The 20,605-nt window shown below is 36.9% G+C and overlaps 1 protein-coding gene across 1 annotated transcript in view; it reads right to left on the reverse strand.

Moving 5' to 3' along the window:
* The window catches only part of atp7b (ATPase copper transporting beta), a 21,268-nt gene extending 827 nt beyond the window's left edge, over positions 1–20,441 (reverse strand). Inside the window, exons 1-20 of the mRNA XM_077199496.1 lie at positions 19,563–20,441; positions 17,589–18,423; positions 16,356–16,565; positions 16,081–16,244; positions 15,144–15,305; positions 14,924–15,000; positions 14,371–14,554; positions 12,539–12,772; positions 10,719–10,810; positions 10,148–10,275; positions 9,056–9,210; positions 7,827–7,961; positions 7,535–7,729; positions 6,494–6,676; positions 6,070–6,286; positions 5,617–5,754; positions 1,927–2,069; positions 1,221–1,424; positions 1,017–1,134; positions 809–911 (exon numbers count right to left, since the gene is read on the reverse strand). Coding sequence (XP_077055611.1) covers positions 809–911; positions 1,017–1,134; positions 1,221–1,424; positions 1,927–2,069; positions 5,617–5,754; positions 6,070–6,286; positions 6,494–6,676; positions 7,535–7,729; positions 7,827–7,961; positions 9,056–9,210; positions 10,148–10,275; positions 10,719–10,810; positions 12,539–12,772; positions 14,371–14,554; positions 14,924–15,000; positions 15,144–15,305; positions 16,081–16,244; positions 16,356–16,565; positions 17,589–18,423; positions 19,563–19,739 — 3,854 coding nt within the window. The 5' untranslated portion in view covers positions 19,740–20,441. The remainder of the gene's footprint in view (positions 1–808; positions 912–1,016; positions 1,135–1,220; positions 1,425–1,926; positions 2,070–5,616; positions 5,755–6,069; positions 6,287–6,493; positions 6,677–7,534; positions 7,730–7,826; positions 7,962–9,055; positions 9,211–10,147; positions 10,276–10,718; positions 10,811–12,538; positions 12,773–14,370; positions 14,555–14,923; positions 15,001–15,143; positions 15,306–16,080; positions 16,245–16,355; positions 16,566–17,588; positions 18,424–19,562) is intronic.
* Between the last annotated feature and the right edge of the window lie 164 nt (positions 20,442–20,605).

Below are 20,605 nucleotides of genomic sequence, written 5' to 3' on the forward strand. Positions count from 1 at the left end.
AGATGACGATTTTTTTTTACGCTTTTAAGTTGGAATCTCGTAATTACGGCAATGAAACCACCTAAAGTTCCTGAAAATTAAGCCAAAGAATTTCGATCGCCCACTGGTGGCAGGCTGCAGTATAAGTCATAAATCCCACCATCTCTGTGTAATTGACACGAGCCAAACTAAAAAGTCCAACAACACTTACAGACAGACATGTTGAGGTGTTTGTTTTTCCAATAAGTTTGGTTTTAGTTGGTTATTTTCTGCTATAAAAACGTGCTTGCGATTGAGTATGGGCGGCTCCACCTCATACTGCGCAGACTCAGGCTCAGGGTGACATATCGGCAAAGACCGTTTCTGCAATATTTTGGCTTAATTTTTGCACATGGGAAGGAGGCGGAAACTCATCATCCATATTTTTTCATCAGTCAATGCTAAAGTCAGGTGTAAGCATTTTGCAAACTCATACAAACCATCTTGAGCGATTGTGTGCTTCATTACTGTACATTTAGGCATTGGATTGTGTACTGTTGATGGATGAATGAAACAAGATGGGGATGAAAACGGTCTTGTATTATAATAATGTAACACATTCATGCTAACACACATTTTAGGTTACCTAACAAAATATTTTATTCAGTGCAGCTTATAAGGCAGCATTATTTTTATGCATGCTGTTTAAAAAGCCTTTGTGTCAGGACTCCTATGATGCCTAAAGAGGACATTTTCTTTGATTGTGGAAAAGAGCCATAAAGTGTTCACTGATGCATGCGGGTAGAATGTGAAGACCACACCATGATGGTGTACTGTAGTGTGCACTCACAGTCGCAGCAGTAGAGAGGAGAGCACCACTGAGACAGATGAAGCTGCCATCGCAGCAGAGCCCATCCACGGCTGCAGCACCAGCCCGACAGGCATGAACACACCTGAAAATCAGGCTCAAACCAGTAAACCACATCCATCTATTAATGAATGCACACAGTACTCACTAATGTAAGAAAACATTGGAAACAGGGGTTGGATCTGTTTACCTGCTGCAATAGGGATGCCAAGCAAGTTATAAATGAGAGCAAACACAAAGTTTATCCGGATTCTCTGCACTGTTTTTTTAGACAACTCGATACTGGCCACCACATCCAGCAGATCATTCTACATCAACACAAAACATAATTGATTTTTTTTATAGAATTTCCCCTTTATTTCCCTGATAAATCAATTTTAATTGTGTAACTCACCCGTATAAGGACAATACCTGCTGCCTCAATGGCAACATCAGTGCCTGTTCCTATGGCGATGCCTAGATCAGCATGAGCAAGAGCGGGCGAGTCATTGACCCCATCACCCACCATTGCAACCTTCAGACCTCTTTCCTGCAATTCCTGGACCTTTGCAACTTTATGGGAGGGCAAGACTTCTGCAAACACCTTTTTGATGCCTACCTGTAAAATAAAACGGTGTATTCTGGTGTAAATACTATCAGACAGTCAAAGACACAAAAGCACAAAATGCAAATTGGATGTCAGAAACATGGCGGTCACATTAGAGAAATGTTGGTTGCAAATGAAAAAGGGCCATTGTTGATAGTGTAGTAATGTATAAGGCACAGCTCACACAGAAGTCACTTTCAAACAAAGCAGCTTTCTGTTGGTCAATGCGGCGAATCAACGCGACCAACTTGAAACTTGTGAAATATGCGTGGGGAAATCGCAAAATTTCTAAAATATTAAAACAACTGGATTTCATCTGGGAAAATTTACAGAACAGATGTAATTATGACCACACCTTTATCAACATACTTCAATATTCTGAAAGGCGGTGCTTATGTGTGAACGATTTGAGTTTAAATCCAGCTTGTGATATTTTATATTATTTTGTGTTATTGTATGAATTCCTGCTCATATTTTATTTGGTTCTAGGCAAAATGCGTGTATGGATATGCACCTGTGTGGCGATGGCCTGGGCTGTACGTCTGTTGTCTCCTGTGATCATGAAGACCTCTATTCCCATACTGCACAGGGTGTGAACAGCTAGAGCCGACTCTGGCTTTACAGTATCTGCCACAGCTAACATAGCACACAAGACACCTAAAAAAAAAGAGTGATGACCTTTTGAGACAAAAAAGCTAGACAATTAAAAGGAGTAGTTCACCCAAAAATGACAATTATCCCATTATTTACTCACCCTCAAGTCATCCTAAGTGTACATGACTTTCTTCTTTCAGCCGATCACAATCGTTATAATTAATAATATCTTTAAATAGTTTTGTAATGGCATTGAATTGTGCCTGAGTTTTTGAAGCTGCTAAAACTGCAACCATCCATCATAAAAGTAATCCATTTGACTCCAGTGGGTTAATAAAGGCCTTCTGAAGCAAAACAATATGTTTTTGTAAGAAAAATATCAATATTTGAAACTTAATAAACTATAATTACTTGCTTCCAGCAACAGCCATACGTCTGTTCACAAAGGAGTCGAGGTCCGGCGGAAGGGTGACTTCTGACTCGACGTATGACATGGCTACTCTTCTCTTATAACAAAATCCTCTGACATTTTTCTTTAGAATTTCCCGTTATAGACTTCTAATTCGTGGCTGGTGTTTTGATTTGCTCTATCCTCTGCGCTTCCGCATTCATCAATTCTCACCTAAGCTTACGCTTCGTCTACGTCATACGCCATACATCGGGTCAGAGGTCACCCTTCTATGGGTATATTTCTAACAAAAACCCATTGCCTTGCTTGAGAAAGCCTTTATTAACACACTGGAGTCGTATGGATTACTTTTATGATGAATGGATGGATGCACTTTTTGGAGCTTCAAAAATCCAGACACTATTCAATGCCATTGTAAAGCTGGAAAGACCCAGGATATTTAATATAACTCCTATTGTGATCGGCTGAAAGAAGAATGTCATATGCTCCTAGGATGAGTATATTATGGGATTATTTCTATTTTTGGTAGAACTTTTCCTTTAATAGCTTGATTTAACTAATAATAAATTCAAAATATATTATAAATGGACGTCAGGCGGAAAAAGTAGGATACGGCCATTTTAAAATTAGACACACTGGCAAGTTCTGTTAAAGGTGCAGTAAGCGATTTCTGAGAAATTGTTGATATTTGAAATCACAAAAGCAAACACGCCCCTACCCAAAAGGATCACACCTCTATCTTGATAGCTCCGCCCCAAAATTCATGAACACGCTATGCAGGACAGGCACCTCCTCCCTCATGTGGGGACACGCCCCTTCCTGCTGAAATCGCTTACTGCACCTTTTATATTGTCAGAAGTATGTTTTGTTCGTTGTGTTGTTCTGTTTCCCAGCCATGTATTCTCTGACCTAGTTTCCTAGTGTGTGCCAGTTTGTTCCTTTAATTACTGATTTCATTTACCTGTTGCAGGGTTCTCAAGTCTCACGCATTGGCCGTGAGACACACGCAATTCAACCAGTTCACATGCTCACACGCCACACCGTGTATTTCTCACGCTGAAACGGCAATGCCAACCAATTTGTCCTGCAAGCTTTATATATAACGTTGTATACGAGGCGCAGGCACACAAAGTGAAGTTTCCTGCCGCCAGCACCATAGGCGCCGATACCGTGGGTGCTCCGGGGCTCGAGCACCCACGGAAAATACCGAGCACCCATGTGTGTGGCAGACTGCCAGTAGGCTACATTCATTTAAAATTAAACATTGCAGTTGGTGCTATGTGAAGCGTCTGTCACACTGTGATTGGTTATGTCGCTGTCAGTCGCCTGCTCCATATCCTATCCACCAATCACAGCGTTTCTCGGATGAAAACGCCTCTGATCGCGGTTACGTGTCAGTTAAACTTTTGATCTGCAATCCTGTCTGTATTTGTGAGAAGTGCCGCTGTCCTGAGCTATGGTCCTGAGTTGAAAGATAGCCTACTTTACGGCTTTATTATCAAGTAAATGGGTGTGTGCGTTCGTGTCGGCGGCTGTCCATTTCCTAAAATGGGTCGCACACCGGACGAGAAGCGCAGCGCCGCGTAGTGCCATGTCTTTTAAAATTCGAACACATTATTCTATTCTCTATGAGTGTAACTTACACACACCGGCGGCGCCCAGCTACGGCTATAGGACCTTGTTCAAAATCCTGCCGTGCCACAGAGCGCGATTTACATAGTTTTATATTAAATTAACATTTATTTGTCTCAAATCGTCGTTAATGTACTGACTTCAACCTGTGCTGCAATATACATTTATTTTACATTCATTTACAGAAATCAGCTGCTTGAATGAAAATTGCTGATGTTATCGGATTTTCAGGTGATATTCTCAATTCATTCAGTTAACGGACCCCGGTTGTATTTAATTGTAGCCTCCAGTAGCCTACAATCGTAACATAGTAGCCTACCGACATTATCTTAATTCCATAATGTCCTTAAACATAACATTACAATATTGCTGGCCATAAACTGACAAAGTACGCGTCCGGTGTGTGATAGGCTACCTCGAGTTGACATAGACGCAGCGCTGCGCTTCTCGTTCGGTTCTGAAATGCAAACATTTTTTGTCTAGGCCTAACGTTACTTTTTTTAAAAAATTTTTAAAGGGCGTGCGCCCATGAGCACCCACGGAGGAAAATATAATTCGGCGCCTATGGCCAGCACGTATCTCGGCCAGATTGCGTTCGTTACTAGGCAACATAGATGCGCGATCACACGGAAGTTGATGGAACATTCTCGGCCACCGTACGTTCGTTACTTGGTAACTAACAACATTGCGCGAACACACGTCATGATGGAGAAGGTAAGTTGAAAGGAAGCTCGTCTAACATTTTTAGGCTAGAACATTTAATATATAGCCCATCGAATACATTATTATTGATGCAGTCAAAAACTCTCCAACTACTTTGCAAATGTTTGTGGGTATGGGAAGGAATGAAGATGTATTTCTTCATTTTATTTTAAATTATATATTATACTGTATTAATAGTCTTTCTAGTTACATTACGGCTACATGTATTAAAGCAGAGTGTTCTGGGTAATATTTTATATCCTGTCAAAACATACATTAATCATTGCCATTGCATTTGTATTTTTCAAAGATGTCAGGGAAAAGGGAAAAGATTTGTTTTTCCAAACTGTTTGGAGCAATTTGTTATATTTTTGTAACTTTTGTATTTTTGTAATTTTGAAATATAACATTAAAGAGTATATTTGATGTGATGAATTGCTCTGTCATTTATCAGATTTACCAATTGTTATAATTTCAATTTGTGCTGGTTAATTATGAACAATGGGTAAAATTGGGGGGCGGGGCTCCATTAGGGCTCCTCCCCTAACAGCATGTGATCTCACTCCAAGGTTTTGATCAAACTTGAGAACCCTGCTGTTGTTCTAGTAGTTAACTCATTAGTTTTCCCTGTTATTTTAAGCCCTGTGTCTCAGTTCCTGGGTCCAGTATTGTTTGTGTGAATGCCAAACCTGGTTGTTATCCAAGTTTATCTCCTAAGTTTTCCTTTTCCGTTTCTATCTGGTCTAGCCTCCAACCGTTACAAATATAAGAACATTTTTATTTTTAATAACAAATGCCTGTTAGACAAAACTTATTTTCTTAAAATGCAAATAAACACAAAAGGTCATTTATGAACTTGGGTGGTACCATCAATGGCCACAAGTATGGCCGTCTGTCCTTTAGTCTCATGGCTGCTCATGGCATCATCCACATCAGATGTGACCTCCAAACCGTTCCGCAACATCCACTGTCTGTTCCCGATCAAAACAGAGAATGAGGTGCAATCTGAGAAAACACATATACATATATCAGTACTGTGTATCTGTCTTCATACACCAAGAGATTCATTCATTCAAGGAAATCTGAGCCACAATCACACTGAAATAAATAAATAGATAAATGCATGAAAATACAAAAAACTGACACACAACAAAGCTTTTATGCTTTAAAACTACATAAGCAATGTTAAGTGCTGGAAATATTAATATGATAAAATATCTGCAAAAAAATTGAAAAAGGAATTTTTTAGGAAAAAAGGCTCTGAAAATGTAATACACAAAGCTCACACTAGGAGGCACCAATAACACACATTTACCTTACCTGACCCTGAATCTGTGCGTGCCACCAAGCTGGTCTCATCTGTTGTGGCTCCATGGATAGTGACAAGTGGTGTTTTCTTTGCTGCGGGTGTGTTTGTTTCTTGTGTCTTTGGGCTGTTCTGCAGCAGATCCTCAATGTTGGAAACTTTACAACTGATTCCACAGCCTGGAACAGCCTGAAAGTCATGGCAAGAGCCCAGAGTTTCTGTTCCCAACTCCTACAGAAAGACAGATTTAGAAGCAGACAAACAGATTTAGAGACCTCTTTTAACGTGCATGAGCACTTTCATCAAACAGACATGGAAACAGAAGTGGGTGGAAAACAAGTTTTTTCCTCAATTTTGGAGACTTTTGTATGTACGGCTGGATCATGTGATACTATCCTGAGGTTTCAAAGTTTGTTGTGTGTGCTGGCTTTCCCAAACCTCTTTGCAATGCTTTGCGACAGCTATGCCCAGTGGATGTTCACTGCTGGCCTCAGCGGTGCCCACCACAGCCAGAACCTTCCGAAGAGGAAGCTTTGCTCGGTCCCACAGAACCAGTACTCGGGTCACCTGCGGCACACCATTAGTGATGGTGCCCGTCTTATCAAACATAACAGCCCCAACCTGCAGGAGCAGCAGGGAAGAGAATCCAGTCATAACAGATTACCCAGTAAATCCTAAAAGAATCTCTGAACATTTTTGTCTGAGCTAGATTTATAACTGCATATACTATGTCTCTATATGAATACAGATACTATACAGTTTTAGACACAAAAATAGAATATTTATATATATATATATATATATATATATATATATATATTATAAATGTATTATATATGTTTATTTTATAAATTATGCCTGTAGAGACCATATATTTTGCTGGATTTTTGTATATTATGTATCTACAGTATACACAATTTGTGGTCAATTGAAAGTCTCTTATGCTCACCAATCATACATTTGTTTGATCGAAACAGTAAAAAAAAAAATGGTATTGTGAGATATTATTACCATTTATAATAACAGTTTTCTATTTGCATACATTTAAAAAAATTTCATTTATTCCTGTGATGGCAAAGCTGAATTTTCAGCATCAGTACTCCAGTCTTCAGTGTTCATGATCCTTCAGAAACCATTCTAATATGCTAATTTGGTTCTCAAGTAACATTTCTTATTATAAAAATTGTTAAAACCAGTGGTGATGCTTAATATTTTTTTTAAAGCTTTAACACATTACTTTCAGGATTTTTTGATGAATAAAGTTAAAAAGAACAGCAGTTTTTGAAATATAATTTTTTGTAACAATATAAAATTATTTACTGTCACTTTTGAATGTTAACATGTCCTTCCATGAACTTTTGAAAAATATATACAATATATACATAATATATACAAATCCAGCAAAATTCCAATACCGCTGCACCCCGGGATGTCAGCTTAATAAATACAGACTTAGAAGGAATTAGTGTTGAGCATTGCCTTGTGGGCCATCTCTAGAGGTTCTCCTCCCTTTATGAGAATGCCATTCTGAGCGCCCACCCCTGTGCCCACCATAACAGCAGTAGGGGTTGCCAGACCCAGAGAGCAGGGGCACGCAATGGACAGAACTGTGATGGAGGCCTGGAAGGCAAAGCGGACGATCACATCTGTTCGGGAGATGTTTTGCTCATAACCCTGTAGAGTTTATACTTAGGTTAGAGACTTTTTCAAGTTTTTTCTTCTCGCACACATCCTTGCGTTTACACACAGTTGATGAATTACTGTAACTCACAGGGAAATACTTTGCCACAATGTCAACGTCCAGAAAGCCAATGATGAGCCACGCTACCACTGTTAGCAAGGAGATGACCACTATGAACGGAACGAAATAGCCACTCAATCTGTCGGCTAACTGTTGAATCGGTGCCTGCCAAAAGAAGAGGACAATTATATCATTACAACAATCTAAAGTAAGATTTTTTTTATTAATAACATAAATATGTAAAAAAAAAAAAAAAATAGGTTAAAGTAACTGATTGAGTGGATGTTATTAATTTAGTGTTGAATTCTCTTCTGTCCACACAAATGTCCTTATAAAATGCCTTATATTTAATTGTCTTTGAATTTAATTAACTACATATACATTTTTTAGATTAATCATGAATAAATATTTTAATAGATTATAAGTGAAGATATAAAGGTGAAAATTAAGAATATGAAGGTAAACTTGTGTCATGGCTGGGCTTGGGAGGAAAACGAGGTGCGTAGTCTTTATTAAACAAAACAAAAGAGTAAAATCCAACCACAACAATCCAAACAAGAAAAAAGCAACCTAACAGTGTGCACTTAATAAACACAACCAGGACCAGACAGCGAACAAATCAAACTGAGGGCATATACCTGTATACACTGGAACTAACAAACAAATGAGGAAAAGGTGTGCGTAATCAATGAAACAATGGCAACAGATGAAAACAAAAGGCAAACTCAAGAATCGACGATCACAAACTAAAAGTCCTTGAAAATGAAACAGAAATACAACAGAATCGTGAACAATTGAAAGTAAATATAAAAGTTTATATATATATAGGCTATATATATATATATATATATATATAACGTGGATATTTTACAGAATATTATTAATTTAGAGTTAGGCCTACATTTCTTCTGTTCACACAAATGTCCTTATAAAAATGCCTTTTATTTAATTTTCCCTGAATTGATTTAACTGCATACATTTTTTTTTGTATTATTATTTATTTTATTATTACATTTTAACTACACACATGTACATACACATTACCGTGTAACATAGAAAAACTACAAAAGCATTTTTAGATTAATCGTGAATAAAATAAATAGAAAAGTAAACTTGCTTTTGTCTGCACATGCATGTCCATTTGAAGGTTTTCTTTACTCTAGGCCTCTTATTACATTGCTGTTACCTCTAAAAGCAAAGGTTTGTTTGCACACATGTCTGAGTGTGTTTGTATCATGTTTGTGTACATGAATTACTACCTTTGATGTCTGTGCCTCTTCCACTAGTTTGACTATCTGGCTGAGCGTGGTCTCTGACCCTACATGTGTGGCTTCCACTAGTAGAGCTCCATGAGCGTTAATAGAGCCTGCAATCACGCAACTGCCTGGTTTCTTAATGACCGGCATTGGCTCTCCTGGAATGATAAATAGACTTTTAGTTAGGATTTCCAATTCTTAGGATTCATCAGGCAGCTTTGGACCTTTGGACCAATATAATGCTAATTTAACTAATGAACATGACAGATCACTAGGAAAAAGCAGAGGGTGAAGCCAGAAACCAAAAATCATACTTTGAGGAGGCACTCATACTAACTAATATATGAAAAGATAAAGGGATCGTTTATCTACACACTCCTATGCCATTCCAAACCCATAAGAATTTTGCTCATCTTCAGAACTCAAATGAAGATATATTTAATGAAATCTGAGAGATTTCGGTCCCTCCATTAATGTCTATTCACACAAAACTATGACGCTTCAAAACATTCATAAAGAGATCGTAAAATAAATCCATATGAACTGAGCAGTTCAATCCGAATCTTCTGAAGAGAGTCTTCTGAATAAACATAATTAATAATAAACATAAACATTATTCACAAACTGAATAATCAGAAGCTCAACCATACCCGGTCAAGCATGCTTGAGCTTCCGTGAACAAATTTGAATGCTGTAATCACTGTTCGCTGAGTTTTGGGTGAATAGACTTTCAATGGAGGGACAGAAATCTTTGTTATTTCATTAAAAAAATCTTAATTTGTGTTTTGATGAATAACAGTCTTATGGATTTGGAATGACATGAGACTAAATATTTTTGACAGACTTTTCATTTTTGGGTGAACTATCCCTTTCATTTTTCACCAAAGGTCATTTGTGTACTTTTTATGTTAAGACACTTTCTCCTATACAAGCTTAATATGCAAAGACAACTACAAGCACACAGTACCTTTAACTTAAAATCACAATGACGTTTATGAATCACTGGGAAAGCCTACAAAGTATGTACTATGACACTGTTTACAAATTTAACCTCCTAAACCACACAAACCCCCACTGACTAAGTCAAAGTCTTACCAGTGATAAGGGACTCATCTGCCATAGACGTGCCTGCAATGACCTTCCCGTCAACAGGGAACTTCCCCCCTGGTGCCACCTTTACCACGTCCCCTCTCTGCACCAGATCCACAGGTACCTGCTCTTCCCTGACACATGAAAGAAAATTGACGGTTTAATTTTGCATACGTCTCATGGAACACAGCACACACATCAATCAATACCATTCAGTATTCAAATTCATGCCAGGGGTGCTCAATCCTGCTCCTGTTGCCTCACACTTACAGCAGTGCTCCTTGCCTGTCAATCATTTTATGTGTTCGGGTTTACTGGCATGTCCTTGGAGGATGTTTTTTTTCCACAGGAGTCAAGGTGTTCATTTTGACAACACTAAATTTGATACATCTACTGTAAATAAGAAGGTTGATATCAAAATATCATGTAAAAACAAAAATGGCACATCATGTCAAAACGTTTGCTGACACCAGCTATCAGTCATACCTGAAGTATCCAATTCCCTTATGAGCACCCCTGAAATATGATTAGTTTCTAGCTAAAAGCTAATTTAATGACTTTAGAGAGTGAACTGAACCTGATGATGATGTTGTCTCGGCCCAGGGAAACTATAGTGGCATCTGTGGCCTGAAGTGACATGAGTTTAGCCAGAGCCTCAGAAGTTTTACTCTGAAAGGACAAAATACAGACAAAAATCATTGATTTTTATCTTATTCAGGTAAGAATGATGCTCAAATGGTAAGCTCACATAAACAGACCGACCATACAACCTTAGATTTTGTGTTTTCTGTTCCACGAAGACTGCTGCATCATTGCAATAATAATAACCAACTGCAGAACCCCAGAACCATATGTCACAGCAAGTCATCAATACACTTGTAACTCACAAATATCAGCTTTTTGATTCCACGTGTTGTCCAACATGCAAACCAATTACCCAGTAACACAAGTAGTATATTATCCTCTCATGCAGTTACAGATGCAGCATTTTGACTGTGGCACTTCTGCACAAGATGAGAACATTTTTAACATTTTTATAGTCAGAGTTTGCAAATAATTCCTCCTGCCCTACCGTGAAACACTCACTCTGTAAGGACGAGTTCCTGTCACATATCATACAGACTACAATAAGCTGACAGAACACAGCAGGTTAATGTGTTTTAATGCCAAACAAAGGGTCATAAACCACTGCTGCCATAAAGCTGCATGTATTCACATCCCACAAGATAAACAAATAATTGTAAATATATGTAAAAAATCTACTAAATCAACGTTATTTGGTATTAAATAAGCATTTTCTGATACAATGATTTTTGTTGCATGTAAATTCAAATGCATGTATAAAAATGCATGTAAAAAGCAATCAAAAACCTCAGTATGCAGGGCTCTCAAGTGTCACGCATTGAGCTTGACAGTCACTCACTTCGGTCTTTTGTCACGCACTCCCGCCACACATTGTATTTCTCACGCGGAAAAACTATTTATAATATATTTAATATTCCGCAGCGCCCAAAATTTCTCTGGCCCCGCCACTCTCACTATGGACCCGGCAGGAATCAAGCGCGTCTTCCCTGGAGTTCTTAGTCGAGCCTGACACTTATCAGCCAATCAAAAAAAAAAGAAATCGGCTACACAATAGCCAATCAGAAAATAGCACAATTGTATCTGGGTAAGGACTTTGACTGCTGTTAGAGAATGTTTGCCAGATAATTAGAATCAGTTTTTCACAAGTGTCTGTAACTTAGCCAACAGTTTTACAGCCTGGGATAGTCACTCTTGCCTGTCTTCAAAACTTGAGAGGCCTGATAATGTGATATATGCCCTTAACAGCTTGCTAATAAATTAGGTTGTAGGGGAAATATCAAGATAAGTGTATATTAAAATATGGATATGACCGCGAGTCAAAAGTTTACTAAGTTTACATAAGGGATATGATTTTTTTTTGTTATGTAACCAAAACAAAGTCCTTTATATGGTAACATCTAAATTAACTGGCTTTATTTAAACTATATCATAGACTAATCCTAAATATATTATAATGACCAATTTTTAATATAGTACATTAGGTTGACACCAACAAAAGACATTTTTAAGGGTCAGATCACCTAGAATTCTCTCTTTAATCCCCATTTTCTGTTTTGGGTCTAGGCGCTGGTTAATATCTCAAACTACATACTTGCCATTAGGGTATTAGGCTGATATGCCATGAATTTTCCTAATTTTATATGAACTAATTAAAAACATTCAACATGATAACATGCTTCTAATATCCCCTAAGATGTGCTGCCTCTCAGTATTTATAACACATTTACCATAGTCAGAAACAGCATAATTTTGTCACTGCTAACTTTACTGTCCTAAAGAGTGATCATTTGAGTTTTCTTGATGTGTCTTTACCTTAGCAACATGCTCCAGCCAGCGTCCTAGTGCGATGAACACAAAAAGCATCGGAGGCGTATCAAAAAATGTCAGAGGACTCTGTTTGGCTCCTTCAATCATGGCCACGATCAGCACAATGAATGAATACACGTATGCAATGGTGGTTGCCAAGACAATGAGCACATCCATGTTGGCCGCACCATGTTTTAGCGAACGGTATGCTTGTATGTAGAAGTATCGGCCACCTAGAAACTTAATGAGATTAAAAAAGAATCAGAAAAAGGGAGTGAAATACATTAAAGATTCAATGGCTGTCACTCAAATTATTATGTATGACCTTTATATAATAAATATTCACAGTAAAATATTAAGCGATCTACTTATATAAAAAAAACATTAGTAATGACTACTAAATCTGAACCACTAAACATCTAATCAATACAACCACTGACTTATAATGGGTCTTTATTCACTAGCCATGCACATCTGTGCATAAAACCAGTGCATTTTCCAAAGCTTTGTGTGGAATAACACTGAAGATTGCAGTAATGATGCTGAAAATTCAATAAAATACATTTAATATTAAAATAGTATACAATTATTTAAATTGTAATAATATTTCACCATATTACTATTTTTTACTGTATTTTTATCAAATAAATACAGCCTTGGTGAGTATAAGAGACTTCTTTCAGAAACATTAAAAAAATCTTAAAAGCCCTAACGGTAGTGTGTAAATATTAGATTCTATACATATGTATATTCTTCTTAATCATTATTATTATTATTATTAAATAATTAAATCAAACTAATTAAACTAAGTGACACTACACTAAATCATCCTTATTTTAGAGTAACAAAAATTACATGCCTGTATCATTCTATGCCCACTTATTGTGACTGACAATACTTATACAATCATCTTTGCATTGATCAATAAATAAAAGGACATTACTATATTGGTTTGGTTTAAGATCTTTATTTGTCATTGTACTAAGTCAGTGCACGGGCTTAAACATTAAAACCAGTTAAAATTCCTCTTTGGCTAAAATGTGATTTATAATAACATAGTTCAAATTGTTAAAGTTCATTTTGTAATTAAGTGTGTTGGTGTGTTACCTAATAAATTAGGTGTGTTGTGGGAATGGACCAGCCTAGTGACAAAGAGATTCAAACAGGAAGTTGATCTGTTTTATGGGAATTCTAAAGGAAATGAGACTGTACCAACTTTGATGTATTAGAGGGGACATAGGAAAATGTGATGTCTTGATCAATGTTATTTTTGTTTAATATAATTCTTTTTGCATTAACTAAAATTTAACCATGGCTCTAAATTTAGTTAAATGTGATGTGTTCATTCCAGGGTTTGTGTTGTTACTGTTGTGAAAATGTGTATTGTTTCCTCTTTTTGTTTTCATGCACCTCCTATAAATTCAGTGTATGTTTTGTCTAGTGAGGGTTGTTACTTTATTGTATCCTGGGAAAGGTGGTGTTGAATTTTTGTCCTCTGTCAGTTTGAGAGGCTCAAGCACAATTATCTCCTTTTTGATTACTGGATATTTCCTGTGATGTAATATGAATGGAATTCAATTTTTGGATCTTCTTTTTAACGGTTACAACTTTTGGCCTTTTTTCTCTCTAATGAGGCTGGATCCCGTTTTATCTTGCGCAAGCAAGATTTAATAAAAACTGTCACAATTGAAGACCATTTTGCTCCCTGTTTTGTGGCGATGGACTCATTTTTTGTTGTTGTGATTTGCTAAGGCTCATGGCAGATCCATCACACATATAAATAGGTCATTATTAGTATATGAGACCCAATGTGCTTCCATAACCTGCAGTGGAGGTACCTGAACAGGTGTGCAGAGCAGGAAGAAGGCCAAGTTAATGATGGAGAGACCAGGTAGGATGTTCTGGTCCACAGGCATGGATCCACCATGCTCCTTGTGTTGACTGTCCATCACTATCATGTAGATCATCAAACCCATAACTGGGATCCCAAACACCAGGCTGAACAGAAACGAATGCTTCCATCTGCAGGTATAGGGCAGTTTACACTATTATACAGAAATACACTGGTTTCCATGTTTTATGGGGACTTTCCAAAGACATGATGATTTTTATACTATGCAAACTGTATATTCTATCCACAAACCATAACCCTACCCCTAAACACAACCCACATTTTTACATTTTTAAAAAAAAAGAATAATTTTTTATGATTTTGAGTCATTTTCTCATGGGGTCCAAAAAATGTCCCCACAAGGACAAGGAAATTGCCATCTTTGAGGGGACATTTTGTCCACATAACGTAGGGTCTACCTTGACCACACACACACACACACACACACACACACACACACACACACACAGAAATAAGTTAAATTTGAAAAAGATACTTGCTGCCGAATTTCCTCTTGGTGATCAAGTGTGTTGTTCAGTCCCTTGTTTTTTATTAAAGACACACCAAAACCCAAACCCTATAGAAAAGGGGAAAAGGAGAGAGCGACAAATTGACAAATAAAATAAAAAATAAGAAAAAGGAATAACAACAATAAATTAATAAAATAACACTAATGTTAAAAAAAAACCATGCTTGCCAATAATAAAAATATAAGTTTACCTCAATAATTCGAACGATATCTCGAGAGCCTACCAAATCCGAGTCAAATTTCACATGAGCTTTGTTTGTCGCCAAAGCAACAGAGGCTTCCAGTATTCCCTTTGTCCTTAAAAGTCTGCTCTCGATGTTATGGACACAGGAAGCGCATGTCATACCGGTGACCTAAAGAAATATCAGTCAAGACTGAAACAAGCTCAGAGGCCTATGAATTGATGATATCAAACCATACTTTTGTTGAATTCTACATCAGACTTTCATTAAAATTTCCATTTAATCCCTGTTCCAACTGGTTTATATATATATATATATATATATATATATATATATATATATATATATATTTTATATATACAGTATATAAAAAGAGGACAACGGGTTGTTGTTGTTGTTGTTTTTTACTTTGGCCTTTCTTTCAAATATATAATGGTTTGCCTTTCGTGGAGATCATGTTTCCTGTAAATACAAGAACTTTTTAATTCAAGCACTGAAAAATGTTTGAATACATTAATTGGGGAAAGATGACTTGCGATTTGGCAGATATAAAAGGGTGAAAAACCCATAGACTGCAATACACTTATAATTTAGTTTTAATTTGTGTGATATCGATAAATTATTTCAATTATTTCATAAATTATTTTTAATTGTTTCAAACAACCAGTTTATTCAAAGATATTTTAAGTGAAAGCCGTTCCTTTAAGTACTAATAAAAAAGACTCAATTTAATTGATAATGGCATATTTAGACCCAATTTTTCAATGGGGTCCATCAACTATTTGTTTACCCATATTCTTCAAAATATCTTCTTTTGTGTTCAGCAGAAGACAGAAATTCATACAGGTTTGGAACAACTTAAGTAAATTATGTAAATTATGACAGAATTTAATTTTCCGGTGAACTACCGCCTTAAGTTATAATAATAACACTGTCAGACACTCACAGAGAGATCCAAGACACCATCCTGGACTGTATTCTCTTCCATCACTGAGGCACCAAAACCTAAGCGAGAGATAAGTTGGACGATCTGTGCTGGGTCCAACAGCCCGGGATCATACTTTACCTCTGCCTTTCCACCCATCAGGGCGACTAATACTGATTTAATACCTAGACAATCAAGAAAACATACAAATCAAACCACTGTTATGTTTATATAATATTGATAGCAATTTAAATACAGTTCAAAAAAGTACTCTTAATCCTGAATGCCATTTTTACCTTCATGTTTCAACAGGTTTCTCTCGATGTTGGCGACACAGGATGCACAGGTCATTCCTGTCACATGAACAAAACACTTCCGTGTCTCTCTTTCCTCTGAGCCACAGAGGTTATCTTTGGTGATTTCACTTAGTGAAGATTTGGATGAGGGCAGGTGTTTCACACCACTTGACATCTGACTGCTTGATGGAACTTCACAAACTCCAGAATCTTTGAAAGAGATAAATTGTTTTTTTATATATTAAATGTGCATACTGAACATAAGTGAAGAATTATTTGTAATATTTGTTTTATTCTTTTAGCCAGTTATTTTATTATTGATGCACTGTTTTGTTAATATTATGAATTAGATTTTATATTTATATTTTTGTTTTCATTTTAATTTAAAAGTTTTAGCAATGTTTATGTGTTTTGTCATTATTATTTGTTTTGTTGTTTTAAATATGTCTATACGTTTTTAAGTTTTAAGTTTTAGTTTATTTATGATGGTACACTGCACGAAGTCATTGGTTCGCTGTTCTTCTCACACTACATGACTGTCTGGAGCACCATTAAAGCTGGGTACACACTGTACGATTTATAATAGTCCTTTACGATTGTTGCTTGTCAGACTGTAAGAACATGATCCCCAATGTAAGCCATGTCACACTGTAGGATCTCAGTTGATATTAATGTCAAACTGTATGGCAGTCAAGATGCATTAAAAAACAGATGCACACAAGAAGACTCGTCCGGAGTTTTACATCATCAATCCGTGACACGTCCAGTGACGTGAGCTGCAATTGCATGTGGGATAGAAATGGTGGCTAGCAAAACAAAATCAGTCTCTAACATAAAAAACCTGCTTGTAGCTTGCTAAATCTCTCTCTCTCTCTCTATATATATATATATATATATATATATATATATATATATATATAGAGAGAGAGAGAGAGAGAGAGAGAGAGAGAGAGAGAGAGAGAGAGAGAGAGCAGTCTACCTAAAGCCTCTTTAATCCGATTAACTCACCCACTTTCCCTTTTAAAGGTTGCCATGTCTCGGTTTTGAGTCATTCAAGTACACTTCATGTTATTCTAGAATGGCAACCTGTGTGATAACCAAGGAAACCATTGTTCTGGAAAAATTTTGCTGGCAGAGAAGAAGCCACTGTCTAGACAAGATATCTATTAGTGGTCCCTGTGAGAAAGATGATCTTCACTGTGTGAGATATGTATTATAATATGTATTCACTACCTTGACCCAGCCATGCTTCAAATCCCATGTCCTCAATTGCTGCCCGCAGTTCTTCTGGACAGGTCACGCTGGAGTCAAATGTTACAATTCCATTCTTTTCCTGTAGGCAAACTTTTATGGAGCGTACCCCAGCTCTCTGGGACACAATTCCCTCTATGGCTTGAACACAAGAGTTGCATGTCATCCCTTCAATTCCAATGGTGACACTCTGGAGTGGAATTTTGGTGGAATTCAATGTAGAGTTCCAACCAGGAATGGAAACCCTAAAATTCCCTGGTGGAATCTCCTCTAAGAGCCCTTTAACTGTCTCCAGGGTTAGCAGAGATGGGTCGAATCTAAGGTCCACACTTCCTTTTTCCAATGAAACGAATACAGCGTTCACACCTAACATTCCCGACAAGGTATCTGTTATGTTCTTCACACATGACCCGCAATGCATCCCTTCTACACCCAATGTCACCTCAGACCAATCAGTCGTCGAAGGCTGTAGTTGGCTTGGCAAGACCAGAAGTGAAGCATCAAACCCCATATCCTCAATATGTTTTCTCAAATCCTCAGGTGTAACCTTTGCGGGGTTAAACCTCAAAGAGGCTTCTTTATCGCTCAAAGACACCTGGACGCCAACAACACCTTGAAGACTTCCAATGCCCTCTTCAATATATCGAACACATGATTGACATGTCATTCCCTGCACCCGGATCTTCACCTCAGTCTCCTCGACCACTAATTGGTGGCCCAAATTGCTCTTCAGTCCATTGGGGCCCTCTGATTCATAACCAAGATTATCAAAAGCCTGTTTTTCAGGGCTCCAGCCCTCCTGTGGACTTCCTTTCTCCTAAACAAACAGAGAAACTGAGCATAAACTTATTAGCTTACAGATATAACATACCAGTTGAGAAATATAATGTATGTCGCTTTGTATCATCGACGTGCTTCTACCTTCAAGGCATTTTAAACATTTATTAAAAATTCTTAGTGGAAACACTTAACTGAACCCAATAAATTGGCTCTAAATCTAACGCTCTACAACAAAGCACTTGCTACACACACACAGAGAGAAGTATTAGAGCAGATTAGTAAAGGTTGTCTGACTGAACAATCAAATCACAAGACTTGAAATTTACTCCACCTTTTTTACTACTCAATGACTTGAGTAACATGATTACAACTGAGTGTTGATCCAATTTGATCTAAAGTGTCATTTTTATTTGTACTTTATGCATTTTTTATGCAATAGGCTTTGATCCAAAGAGCTAAAGTTTCGCTGTGGCCAAAAGAGTCAAGACTGTAAAAAGTTTTACAGTGGCAATAATTGTTGTCGTCCATTCTTTACTTGCTATTTGTATTTATATTAATGTCATTGAATTGGACATTTAACCTTCTAATAGATACAGATTTAAAAGTCTAGAAGTTAATGCTCATTCAATAAATGGAAATATATAACCTATATATATATATATATATATATATATATATATGGGCCGCTAGTTCAAACCTTGGCATTACATAATAAAAGATCAAAGTAAGATAGCACACTATTTCAAACAAAGCATTTCAAAACTAAAATAAATAAATATAGATGTATGTTTAAAATAAAAATAAATTTATTTGAAATATAAACAAAAAGAATTGACACTTTGTGCATATGTCTATATTTTGAGGAATCTGCTGAAAGCCTGTGAACTTCAGGACAACTGACTTCAAAAATCACTGCAAGACCAATTAATAGCCAAAAAGCATAAGAAAAGTTACTTCTAAAGTTACTAGAACTTTAATATAACCAAATTAAATTCACTCACTTTTGTGTAGCTTAAGTGTCCACATTTTTGGCCAACTGTATAATAGCCTACAAATAGGTTACAAAGACAATATGCAGGCTACTATCTAAAATATTTTTTAGATAGGCCTATTTTAAACTTTTTTTTTCTTAATTAAACTTTATGTAATGATAAAATTGTTATTAATGAAACTAACCTCAGATTCCTTCGGTCCATTACTATTTTGTGAGGAAGAACAAACGCAAAGGTCCGGCCCGCAGCGGCACAAAGGTTTGCAGTCTTCCAAGCAGAGCTTCTCCACACTGACTGGCCCATTATCAGGCGACTTTGAGATAAACTTGGCAAGATTACTGAAAGGACTGAGTTTATTCATTGTAGCTGTGTTCCAGTAGACCTAGGACTTTACTTTAGATTACCCTTCTTTAACCAACAATCAAAAAACGCTAGTTTCTGGCATTTCGCTGCTGTTGAGTGAAAGGATTGTCGTGTGGCGTGACGGTCCGTGCGCATTTAAACCTCTGCAGGTTTTGCGCCCCGCGTGTCATCGCGCGCTATGGATTTTGCACCCGTCACCGCCGGGCAAACTTTTGCCTGTCACATTTACTGTCAATGATTAAACTGAATGATGTTACCGAGTGCAAAACTAAAACAAATAAATGTTATAAATCAGTTCCGAGCAAAGCACATCATTATCTCGACATGACTTCCATGTGTTTCCCAAACTCTTTCTTTTTTTTTTGAAAACTGTATTTATTGGGGGTTTTCTTCAAAAAACAAAACAAAAAAAAAATTATACAAATTGAATAATTCTTCCATATCACAACAAAAAGGCTGTCTTGATTAAAAATATTTTCATTAATTAACTGTAAGTAATCTTGAAGCTAATAAAAGTACAGACATATTTCACAAAAATAATCTGCATTTTGATTGGATCAGTTAATGTAAGCTCACGTTGCATCATTCCGTAGATATAAATTAGTTGAACAAGTATTTTGTTGGGGCCGCTACCTTGGCAACCTAACAGTGTTTTGGGCCTTAAAGGGATAGTTCACCCAAAAATGAACATTTTGTCATCATTTACTCATTTGTCATGTTGCTCCAAACCTGTATGAGTTTCTTTCTTCTGTTGAACACAACAGTAGATATTTTGTAGAATGTTGGTAACCAAACAGCTGATGGACTCCATTGACTTCCATAGTATGTTTTTTCCAACTATGGAAGTCAAGGGTGTCGTCACTT

This window comes from Siphateles boraxobius, unplaced genomic scaffold, assembly GCF_051911475.1.
Source record: "Siphateles boraxobius isolate OS27281-9 unplaced genomic scaffold, OSU_SipBor_1 41, whole genome shotgun sequence".
Taxonomy (NCBI): domain Eukaryota; kingdom Metazoa; phylum Chordata; class Actinopteri; order Cypriniformes; family Leuciscidae; genus Siphateles; species Siphateles boraxobius.